Source organism: Maylandia zebra, linkage group LG5 (genome assembly GCF_041146795.1).
Source record: "Maylandia zebra isolate NMK-2024a linkage group LG5, Mzebra_GT3a, whole genome shotgun sequence".
Lineage (NCBI taxonomy): Eukaryota > Metazoa > Chordata > Actinopteri > Cichliformes > Cichlidae > Maylandia > Maylandia zebra.
This window is the reverse complement of record NC_135171.1, coordinates 12,554,681-12,566,709: the sequence shown is the minus strand read 5'-3', so window position 1 is coordinate 12,566,709 and position 12,029 is coordinate 12,554,681. Positions and strand designations below refer to the sequence as shown.

General features: G+C 46.1%; 1 protein-coding gene across 2 annotated transcripts; it reads right to left on the bottom strand.

Moving 5' to 3' along the window:
• Window positions 1-2,173: 2,173 nt before the first annotated feature.
• On the bottom strand, window positions 2,174-3,483 carry id1 (inhibitor of DNA binding 1, HLH protein). Of its 2 annotated transcripts, none has more exons than XM_004571881.5 (2): window positions 3,006-3,483; window positions 2,174-2,763 (listed from the first exon to the last, which is right to left on the bottom strand). In XM_004571881.5, the coding sequence occupies exons 1-2, from the start codon at window positions 3,360-3,362 to the stop codon at window positions 2,728-2,730; spliced, it is 393 nt and encodes a 130-aa protein (XP_004571938.1). In that variant the 5' UTR covers window positions 3,363-3,483; the 3' UTR covers window positions 2,174-2,727. The 2 variants fall into 2 exon arrangements, with proteins under 2 accessions (XP_004571938.1, XP_004571937.1); XM_004571880.5 differs by having other exon boundaries at window positions 2,174-2,766; window positions 3,006-3,481.
• Between the last annotated feature and the right edge of the window lie 8,546 nt (window positions 3,484-12,029).

The following is a 12,029-nucleotide window of genomic DNA, read 5'->3' as shown; positions in this document are numbered from 1 at the left end:
TGGATTTTTTTTTCACATTCTGTCTCTCACAGTTGAAGTGTACCTCTGGTGCAAATTACTGACCTCTGTCATCATTTTAAGTGGGGGAACTTGCACAATCGGTGGCTGACTAAATACTTTTTTGCCCCACTGTATATATATATATATGTAGAAATGAAATGCCTGCTTTTTCTTTGGGTCTAAAAGTTGTTTTTGAATCAAAACACCTGGGAGGTTTAGATGGGAGATGACTCTTTGGTTAAATTGTTATCATCTTGTCCACAACTGAAACATTAAGACACTAAGCCACAGGAAAATACTGCTATATTTAAAGTATTACTGAAAAGAAACCAGTAACTGGAGTGTAAGTGGAAAACGGCCTGTAATTTCCCCTTATCTGCAGTAACTGAGCAAAACGTTTCATTTCTGCTAATGCACTGTAATATGTTCATAAACAAAGTAAGAGTGAGTAGTTCTGATCTGCATCCTTATATTTTATTACTGATTCTTGCAAGACTTGGTGATCCTTTGTTTTTGATTCTATAATTAGTCATGTTTACATGTTTTCAATTAAAGATCACAGGTGTGGAATCAGTTGAGCAGTAAGTCAAAAGCAAAGGTATAATGGAAAAGGGCAACAATCGAGTAAAGTTCATTTATCGCAGTACAGTAAGCTCCTTCGTCTCTAAAAACACGCCATACTGTGTAAATGTGATATGTGTTAAGATTGCCACACGATGGCGCTGTTGTCTTCCTCTATCATCCTTGACACACGTACACAGCGGATAATCAAGACTTGCAATGTTTTTCATGCTCGCCAGAGGACAATAGAGTGGGGGAGTTGGAGGCAGGGGTTTGATGATAATTTATGTTTATTGACTCTGGGATTAAAATGATCATTGTTATTAAGACTGAGGCCAAAATCCTCGACAAAGTCCCGACTGGATTTAACTGTAATTAAAAAAAAAAGTACAAACTTCTTATAGAGGCTGCCCGGCCCAGAGATAATGTTACATATGTTTAACAGTTTAACTGCTCAGTAATATCATAAATGATGAAAAAAGTGTTAAATAAGTCCACTCGTGGAAGCTTCTCCTAGAACTAAAACAGTGTAGTTGTTTTTCCCCCTTGTTTTCTTTCCTCTTTTAAGTATATATAGCAAACTTATGGCATACGACTGTACTGTGGGAATCTCTATCCGACAAACTCTCTGTCTCTCCCTCTCTCTCTCTCTCTCTCTCTCTCTCGGTGTTGGCGTGTTTCCCGGCCCATCTGCGGCCTGGCCTGTGGATTACTGTTTGTTAATGTTTCAATCAGCTGTGTGTTGAGGAATGTGGAGCTATTTAACCTGAACTTCCCCAGGTGTGCCGAGGCGCCGCTCAGTCTGGGCCCCGCCGCCCTCCCCTGCCCTTGGCACAAAGCTATCACACAAACACAATCACACACTGGCCACGCCGGGGCTGCAGCTGTGCGCATCGCACCGCAGGGAAATGGGAAAAACATTGCACCAGGGAGACAGAATAAATCTTATAACGAATCGCCTCGCCAAAGCCATTTAACTCCTTCGGTGCCGGCAGATTTTTATTTTTTCGACTGCTGATTTACACGAGAACATATTGAAACACCATATTTAAATGGATGTTTTATGTAGTGAAGAAAAGCCTTTTGTTTTTATTTGATTTTATTTGCTGATCAATGGGCTTATCTTTGCCACAGAATTCGACAGATGTTGGGGGAATAAATGAAAACCTTCGACAGAACATGTGTCACTAATGCGTGGTTTTAATTTAAAGTTTATGTCAAGACCGTATCTGTAAGGATATTTAAATGTGTAGATTTAACGTGTGACTTCCTCTTGTAATGTGATACTTTAATGGCTTTTAGTGAGTCAAATTACCAATTAAACTGGCTGTGAACCAGTAGGTTTACCACCAGCTTTGGTTTTTAACTTTACTTGAAAGTAGGTGTAGCACTTTTCTGTGACAAATAGTTTACGCTCTCCTAAATAAGAATATATGAGTGTACTTGTGTGATTTATTGGAATCCTAATAAGGCTTTAAAGGTCATCATAGCGTAATCACCATGCAGTGTTATTTTTCACAGTTACAGCTCCCAGCAACGAAACCTCCCCAGGTATAGCACGTGAGTCAGATACCTTCTCACTCCCGCACACAGACACAGTGACACAGAGGGATCTTGTTCAAAAATAATGATCTTGTTTTAATAAAAACACCAAATAATGTACATTGTAAGAAAACAATATCTTCACATATTGTGGCATTGTAATATACAATACAGTTTGTCGCTCAGGAATCTGAGAAATTAACTTTTTTTTCTTTTTAAATCTTTTACAAAAAATGTTGAATCCTCTACATGGTTTACACAAAATACAAAGAGCAGTAACAGAAACGTTAGCTTTCTTTAGAAACTCTGCAAGCAACGGGCGATGCCGGTTGCGCTGAACTTCTCTTGGTCCCCTGGCTAACCCAGTCTATATCTGGACACTCTCTGTTCATCTTCCTCTCGTCCCGTGACCCTCTTATAAATCGAGAACCGTTAAGCGACAAAAGAGAGGCTCGTCGCCGCAGAATGTCCACACAACTTGTTATCTAACACTGGGAGTACGAAACGTCCATACACAGTTCACGGTTGTAATTCTTGATGCGGTTCGAGAAGTCACATTAAGTAGCCTTGTTCATCCCCTCGCTGTGGTTGATGTGATGTGATGGGGCGATGCTCCAAGAGCTCTTAACGACACATGATCCTGTCATCTGAGCATCCGTTCTGCTGGAAGAAGAAAGTAGGTTGATTAGTACAACGCAGGTATATATACATAAATATATATATTTTTTTAGCAAAGCACACGAGTTGTTATCCATGCGCAAATTGAGTTTTTACGCACGGGCTTGCAAACTTTACGCACGCGCACCGACACTTATATACATGTTTTTATCTGAATGCATGCAGCTCTGTTTGGACTATTGCCCATTCCCTGATTCATTCAGTATGAGTGGCGAGAAATTTACCTCCACTGAGATGCTGGCGAGCTCCGCGTTCAGGGTGGTAAGCGGCGTGCGGGGCACGCTGCTGACGGTGTGCTGGCGGCTCTTCTCCGGCTCGTCCAGTTCGACCTGCAGGTCCCAGATGTAGTCAATGACGTGCTGCAAGATCTCCACTTTGCTAGCCTTCTTGTTTGTGGGCAGAGTGGGCACGAGCTCCTTCAGTTTGCTGTAGCAGCTGTTCATGTCCTGGAGGAATACGCTCATCTGCTCGTCCAGCAGCGGGATCTTGCACTTGGAGATGGTCAGACTCTGATCGGACAGGCAGCGCACCACGTCCTCGCCTTTGCTCTTCAGGGCACAGGTAGATCCGACAACCTTCATCTTGATTAGTGTAGCTTCCAAAAATGAAGAGAAAGAAGAGTTATTGGGTTGGTCTCCTTTTTCAGGACTGATAGCAACGCAATGTTGACAGTTCGCAACATCCACATGGGCAAACCTCCCCGGCCTTATAAGAAAGTAGACGCCAGGGGCGGAGCCGAATCGTCCGGTTTGAAGGAGGACGGCCAATGGGACAGCTGCGTTTGTATTGATGGGGGCGGTTCAAAACTTCTCTCTCAGCCAGTGACAGCGCTCGGCTGGTTATCGGGATTTACAATCTGTTTGAGGGATGGCGTTACAAATGGAAACAAATGTGTGTCTTTTATGGGTAATATGTGGGAATCCAGCTGTCCACGGCTTGGGGACTCTGCAGGTGTAGATTGCCTGGGGACAGTCAAAGGGTGGTGAATGGTTGGGTATGCGCTGTGAGAATGCGTGTGGGACGGGATGAATGGAATGAATGGCTAATGATAATTGGGCTACCACAGTGCCTTTTCACAATTGTTGATGCCACTGCAGATGTGGATGACAATAGTACAGTAAAAGTTTAAAGAACTTATTTGGGAAGGAGTTCTGGGAAGGAGTAACCTTTTCTAAAAGTGTATTAGGGTTTCATTTTTTCTTTTAGATTTACGTGATTTGCGTGGAATGCAGCGTCTGAACAGTTAAGCGGTTTATTCAATTTTCTCGATCATTTGCTTATTACTATTCGATGTCACAGTGTTGACCGATTTGGGGAAAAACACGCTCCTAAAATCCTCGCTCTCTTCACTCAAAGCTTTCTTTATACTCACAAACGGCACTTCTTTGGACGAGCACGGTCTCTTTTTCCAGGCTCTCAGCGTTGAAGGAAGACCAGTGTGAGCATCGGCTTCACGGATTCCTTCACATGTTTCTGCAGTGTGCGCTCAGCCTTGTGTGCGTGTATCTGGGTGTGTGTGCGCGCGCGCACTCAGATCGCATCGCTCTGTTCCGAATCTTCCCCCCAGATTGTCCAAACAAGCCCGAGCAGACTGGCAGGCGCCACTGCGGTGACGTCACCCATTCATCCGAGCCTTGACGCCTGTCAGCCTGGCGCCGCTCGGGCGGTCTCCATGGAGACGTTAAACAAGAGAGCGCGCACTCCGGCACTCCTCCATTCACCTGCGTGGCGCGCGGATCCCTGAGAACAAACCGGCTCCGGAGCTTTTGTCGTTCATTTATCACCTTAAAGCAGCGGGATGAGATTACCGCCCCGCGCACCTGCAGAGCAGCTGCTGTCAGCCGGAGCTACAAAGGAGTTAGGACACAAACTAGCTGTAGCATTCCTTGAAACGACCGACATTCACTACGTTACTATTTTAAAAAAATGCATGCATTTTATTACATGTGCAGGAATTCCGGTGACCACCGTGTTAGTGAGAACCGGTATGAATGCATCATGCATCAAACGCATTTCTTTTCCCTGTCTGCTATTGTCGTGCAAATAATGCAGAAAATCTGAAATAAAAAAAGCTGATAAAGGGAAATTTGTGCCATTAAGCAAATAGAATGGCCGCTCTAAGCGTCATATTGTTACATAATATCTTACTGTTGATTTATTAATGGAATAATACGTTTTATACAGTGTTTAATACATGAGGCATAAAGTTTTAAGTTTAGCTGGTGTGAAAACTGAGCACGTCAGGTAAAGTTCTGAAACAATCCAAACCAGTTTTTTTTTCAACTAAGTTTTAAAGTGGAAATAATTTGCCTTGGTATTTGCATAACAATCCCCGTGAAACAGAAAGTAAAAGCAAGTACTGCAAGAAATATGTAGGAGTAGAAACAGATGCATAATGAAAACATTATATAAATGGTTTCCCTTTGTGAAAAGTTTTACAGTCCAGTGCAGGAATGTGTAGAATATGTAAAAAAAGAAAAAGAAAAACTTAAGAGAAAGTGCTGTGCATGGGTATTAAAACTAGCTAACGCATTAATGTAATGCACGAATAAAGTGAACAGTAAGCAGTAAAGTTGCACAAGTATCTGTATAATACCGTGCAATATATTTCTAACAACAACTTTCACTGCCCATGTTTGCAATTGCAGTAATTGTTGTTTTAATGCATATGCATAAAAATAATAATGTATATTTTGATATTTGCGCTGACTGACTGAACTCTTAGCTTTGCATCATTCCTTTTGCAGGAGGAAGAAATTATAAATAGCTTGCTCTCTTCACATTTTAATATAAATGCCATTTATAGCCGCTGCTTATATCTGCACAGATGTTGTGCCATACCAGAGATAACGCCAGTATAACAAACTTAACTACCACCGGCTGTTTCTTCTAGCTGTTGCAGTAGCCTGTAAAAACTTTTTTCTTCTTTACTTTCTTGTCTTTTCTTTTCCCTTTTTTTTTTTCTTGCCCTCTGTCCTAGGTCGCAGCTGACAGGGTGGAGGGAAGGCCGGGTGGGCAGAACAATGGGAGTGCGGTGCAGGGATTGTGGGAGAGAATCTAGGCTGGAGCCACAGTGTCTGGAGCGCCCCTCCACTCCCCTCATCCAGCTTTTGTTCAGCTGCAAAAGCTATCAGCACTTCCTACTGACACCAACAATAACTCCACACAGCTGGGCCCTTTTTAGCCTGTTTACAGCACATCAAGGCGAGGGGAGCGAGAGAGAGAAGACAGAGAGAAGAGGCAGAGGAGGGGAAAGAAAAGTGAAACAGCTCCTGATTTTAACTGACAGAATGGCAGTGCCCTCTCTTTCTCTCCCCGCTCCCCTTCCCTCCTTCATCACTGACACAGAATTCATTTCCCCGTGGACTCTTTATATGTGAGCTGATTATGGCTCTGTGTTTTAACTTTTTATTTTTGACAGGCTACTGTTTGTGTCAGTGCTCTTGCAACATCGCACGTCATCAAACGGCAAAAAGAAGCGCTGGTATTTTTCTTTCAAGGACACGGTGTATCTTTGCAGCATTTATGCCAGCACACAAACACTTTTCTGGTAGCTTTTTTTTCCTAGATAAGTTGTTCCATTCGGTGGAGGGGAAACATATTAGCTAATACGCCCTCTTTATCGCTACGGCAAACAGATCTATAAAAGCACACTGCAGGAAGCCGCATGGGTGGGTGGGGGACAAAAGTTGGTGCAGGAATTCACTGGGAGGAAATAGGACATTCCAGTAATGCTTTGACACTTTTGCTGCTGTTATTATTGCTGCAAGGACAATAAGTAGCCCTCGTACTACTTCCTGAAACATGAAAGTGACCAAAGCACAATTATGCTTTCTTGGACAGAGGATTTTAACTTTGGTATGATTCTCCAAATACGCTGTCGAAAAGAAACAGGGTGGAATTTGATTATGAAAAGCGAGTGTCACTTTTTAAGTTTTCAACAATTTTCACTAACATATACAAGCACACACAAATACACACACAAATGCACATGCCACTCCTCGCAGCTGTGGGATTAGTTTCCAGTTCCCAGTCAGGCTCTTCCTGTTTGCTTGATAATGATCACACCTGTGTGCAGGTGTGTGGAGAGGCTCATATGGGACAGGGAGAAGCGGGGTTGGGGGGAAGTGTGGTGTCAGGTATAAAACTTGTGGTACCGCACCACAATGTCACGTCTATCCTCGGATGATTGATTGATGACCCATGGCACCTCAAGTTCCTCACATTCAACACAAGAATGAAGAAAGTTTGTGCTGATCTGTGTGAGATTTTTAGTTGTGTTTTTTAAACATAGTGCGTCACACCTTCTGTGGGTGTGTTTCCTTACATCCTCGTGTGCCCCGGCGTGGCCTGGCACCTCCCTGGCAAGCCCAGCCTGTGTAATGACTGAGGACCAGTGGTTAGGACTCACTTCCTGTGGGAGTCCCAGTTCACAGATGTGTCATCAAAAAGTGCAGACCGGCTGGAGCCTCACCGCCTGTTGGGTGTTTTTCCTGTGTGCAGGGAGCAGACTGGGTGGGTGGATGGACGCCCTTCCCTGAAAGGCAGGGGCAGGTTACAGGAATGCTATCTCCATCTGATAGTTGGTGTGCAGCTGAACCTTGTGGAGATCCTTGAAGTTCCCCCCACCCAGGTGTCCTCTGCTCAGCGTCCTTGGCCTGAGAGGAATCATTGGGACAGCTTGGTCCCTCTATATCTGTTTCTCTCAGTTGTGTTCATGTGTATGTGTGCGTTCACCGGACCCAAAGCTCACCCCCTCCTTTTACACCCCTGTGGCCATCTCCCTCCGCCTGGTTCCCACACACACTATCAAAGCCCTTTAATGGTTTCTAATTAGCTCCCCATCTGCTGGTGACAGCGCACTGGTGGCATGCTAAAGCACCCATTGAGAGCATAGGCATTGTGCTCTGGAATACTTTCCACTCCAGTGGCAATTGCCTGGAGAGCGAGCTTTAGCTGGGAGTGCGTGTGTTGTGGGGAGGAGTGGGTGTTCAGAGGTCGGGTGGGAGGACTGGGAGTCTTCTCTACGGCTAGGGGTTCGGGGGAGGGCCGGGGTGGAGGGATACACAATGAGAGACAGTGTTACAGCTTGTTGCAAATCTAATAACACCAGAGTCCCTTTTCCGTTCAGTGGTCATCCCCATCACCCACCAACCCTCCGTCCGCCTAGCAAGTATTTCCCCTCAGCCCTCCCCCTACTTCTTTCGGTTTGACATCACACAGGTGCCATTTTGGATGTTTTAACACAAACTTTATATTGAGGCTGTAGTAAAACTCTAAACACAGCCTGAAGAGATTCTGCCTTCTTGGACTGAACAGCAAACACACCTCTATAGACACTGTAAATGCAGCCTAATGAGGCCTCTTCATTAGCACAACCTGTCTGTGTGTGAATACTGGCTTTTTGTCAGCTCTTACAAGCCCCTCTCCTTTCCAGGACTTCCAGCAGAGTCCAGGTCCGCTAGTAGCAGAAGGGGAAGCCAGCTGTTCTCAGCTGGTTGCCACAAGATGCCTATGGGGGACAGGCCTGATTGCTGCTGGCTAGCTGCCCCCTGCTGCAGGCAGGAGATGGAGAACAATAAATAAGAGCTTCTGCCTGCGCTCACATGTCCAGCGTTACCTAATTTTACCTGGGACATCCCTGTTGAAATGCATATTGTCTGCAAATGCATAATTTACCCTTAGAGTGAAATCAAAAGTGATGCATTTGTTGTAGTTTGCAAAGTATGTATTTTTGCCATGTGAGAACACAAGCTGCTCCTGAACTCAAGAGAAGATGGGAACTCATTCTGTTGTTTTTAAGATTCCATGGTAACTGAATGCATCCCTTTGAAATGACAAGCAAGGCCTTATGTTAAGCCACATATTTGTGTGTGTGTCTCTGTGTGTTGTGAGACAAATGGCTCGTCACCTGACCTCTCTCTTCATCCCACACACACACACACAGACACACAAACGTGCACATCCCCACAGCTGCACAGAGGCGTCCAGTCAGCACGGCCAGGGGACATGGGAGCCAAAGCCCAACGATGGAGCATGGACAGTGGCAGCTGGGGAGCTGACAAAGCCCCATTCAGAGGGCCCAGACCTGGGGACAATGGCTGGGCCAGGCTGAGCTCTCTCCTCCACTCTTCCACCAAAAGATTAATACTTCAGATGGGCTTCCCTGTGGCAGGCAGGGCTAAAAGGAGAGCCCTCCTATTTGTCACTGAGCATTGTGCGAGTCGCCTGAGAACCAACCTCTTGGATGGGCTTGACAAATGAGAGCCGCCATTGACAGTGAACAGATTGGGCCTGCCACTTTTGTTTTGATTGTGGAGCGGTTATAATCAAGTTATTTGGGCCTCGGGGAGTTTTTGTTTCTTGCTCCCTGACGCTCTTGACACCAAAGTCCCACCTTAGCAGTCTCCCCTAGCTCATATGTGATTTGAGCCTGCTCGAGTTTCCCCTCCTGTTTGTTGTTTCTATTTATCAAAGCTGTATAGAAGGAGCACTAGTGGGAGGAAGTCAATTTCTTTGGGTGTGGGAATCTTTTCATGCAACCTCCAGAAGGCAGCGCAGGTGCAACAGGTGTAGGTGTGTGTTTTCTTGTCACAGTGGAGCCACAGTGTGGGGTCATTGTAGTGTTTTCTATGCAGATGTCCCTTGTGCACATGACCTGAATAATGTGTTAAAAGAAAAAGCTCAGCCAGGGGACTACAGTAACCAGAGACCCTGTTAGGTAAGGGTGAATGCAAGCTGCTCGGGTGTGCCTCTTCCTCCTCCACCTCCTCCTCCTCTACCCCCCACCTTCTCTGGCACCCTGTGAACGCAGGTGTTTAGCCCCCAGCAAGCCAGCATTTCAGGTTAAACTGTAGGAACGCTGCCCCGCCTTCACACCGTGAACAAGAAGTGGCCGCAGAGTACACAGCGTCACACCTGCACACCTGTGCTCCTAGTACATGCCTGTGTTTTGCTACTGCGATTGCATCACATGATTTCTCAACAGGAAGTGTTCCGACTTTGGAGTTGGCCAGAGAAGAAAGCATGCATTCAGCATGTTATATGCAAATGTCATTTGTTAGCCCCATAGCCAAATTAAACTGACCTAAAAATCAGCCTCTTTGACTGAGGCTGATAAGGCTAGAGTCACTCTTTGCATGTGCTGTAGCTTCAGCAACAGAGGCCAACGCCATCTGCCATGTCTGTCCTGGTGTTATTGCCACGCACTGGCCAGCAATTCTCATGATAAAGGAATGCAGCCATCTTTAAACATACATCGAACCCCCACCCCCAAGTGACATAAGCGTCATTCCTCTTTCCCAGTTCCCATCCTCTCATCGAGTGTCCCCTCATGTACCCGTGTGTGCATCACCCACTTATCCCCCCCTCATCCACCCCTGGCTCTGTTGGGTGCTTCCACTGCCAGTCATCCCGTCCCCACCGGCTGCCCGGTGAAGATCCTCCTCTGGTTCCCACGTAGCGCTGAAAACCACGCAGCTAAGACAAGCGCCCTGCTTTTCACCCGGGGCCCTGGTCCAGGAATTTGCTTGTGAGAATCTTTGATGCAGCAGAAGGTGCCCTACTTTTAAACCTCATTCTTCTCCCTGGGATTGTTTCAGAGAGTTTAACAAAAGAGGAAAGAGTCTGTGTGCGGGGGTCAGCAGGGGTGTGTGCATATGTGCATCTAGGTTATAGTCGCGTGCACGCCTGTGTTTATGCAGCGGCGTGTATGTATGTGTGCGTGTGCACGTGAGAGGGGAGGGCCGGAGGATTATAAAGAGGAAGTGAATGGGAAGTACACACTCAGTGGCAAAATAAGAGGGAGACATTCCTTTGCTGCCCCTCCCCTCCTCTTCCCTGCTCTCCCTCTTTCTCTTCTCTCCATCCGCTGTGGCAGGGCCCTGGGAAAATCAAACAGGTGGTTTGTGCCTGGCAGGAAAGCTGGCTGGGCCTGGGGTGGGCAGGCCTGCAGGCTGCTGGGGGCTATCAAAAGCTCTTAGCCCCAGCTTTAGGCCAGCACTCTGAATGGCCCTGGGCTTCATTATCATGTGAATTCTGGGAACTGCCCCGGGCCCCCAGTAACACCAGTGAGCTGCCCATATGGTGTTCGCTTGGCAACTAGGGAGACCCAGTCCCCCACACACATACACACACACATCCCTCCACTCCCAAAACTACTCCTCCATTCCAGCACTTCTGATATCAAGGGAGGACAAGGAGAAGAGAGAGGCCCAGAGGCCTCAGCCTCTACTTTCTTCTGGTGAGGGGGGGCAGGACCACACAGAGCAGCACTGGGCAGTCCTCCGGGACCCTGGATGACACTACTGCCCCACGGAGCATTACAGCTAGCCCAGATCTGGGTGTATTTAGCCACTGAATTAGCATTAAAGACACATTCTAAAGCTGTCAATTTAGCATCAGAAGCCAGCGCTTTGACTGATAGAGATGTCGGCAGCCTCTTCACTTTTTGGAGGGGGCTCCTAATCAGACACCCACCGCTTATCATTCAAGCTTACAGGGGAGTTTGCCTCTGAGCGATCACTATTAAGGCTGTTTGTCATCTACAACGTGCCAATCTGGGTTGACAATTTTTCCCTCTTTTCTTCTCATTTTCTTCTCACACACAAAACATTTCATAAAGTTTCATTATTTGATGATTGGCAAAAGATTTGACGTTTTGTAAAAATCATAAAATCCCCTTTAAGGCTGGTGGGTTATTTTAAACAGATTTTTTCCAAAAATATATATTCATATTATTTCTTTTGTCTCATAGCTATGATTTCTGTTGAACAGTGGATTAAAATGAGAGGTTTATGGAGCAAGCCGGGCGCAGCTCTCCAACGGCAAGATGGCCCGATAAGTTCATTTACATGAATAATTTGTCTGAAACTCTGCCGCAACCAGGCCTTTAGCGAGCTGTAGCGGTCAACATGCTCCTAATCATGTATCCGAGCATTACTACTACCGATAGAGCTGCATTAATGTGCAGTGGGAGTCCCAAACAATCTCCCATAAGAATTCGATTTAAATTAGCAGTGCGAGAAAACCCCCAGTGCGATCCATCCGAGTTAAATAGCCTCGTGAGTCATCTGATTTTCCTGGATGAGGATGAGGACTCTTCTTTAGAGGAGATGTCACTTAACAACAGAGCAGGAATGCTGATCCGGCTCCCGCAGATGGCCACCTGTGTTATAGTGTAGTGGGGGCAGGAGAGCTGGGAGGAGGAAGTGTGTGAGCAATGTGTTATACGTGCCACATGATCTCAT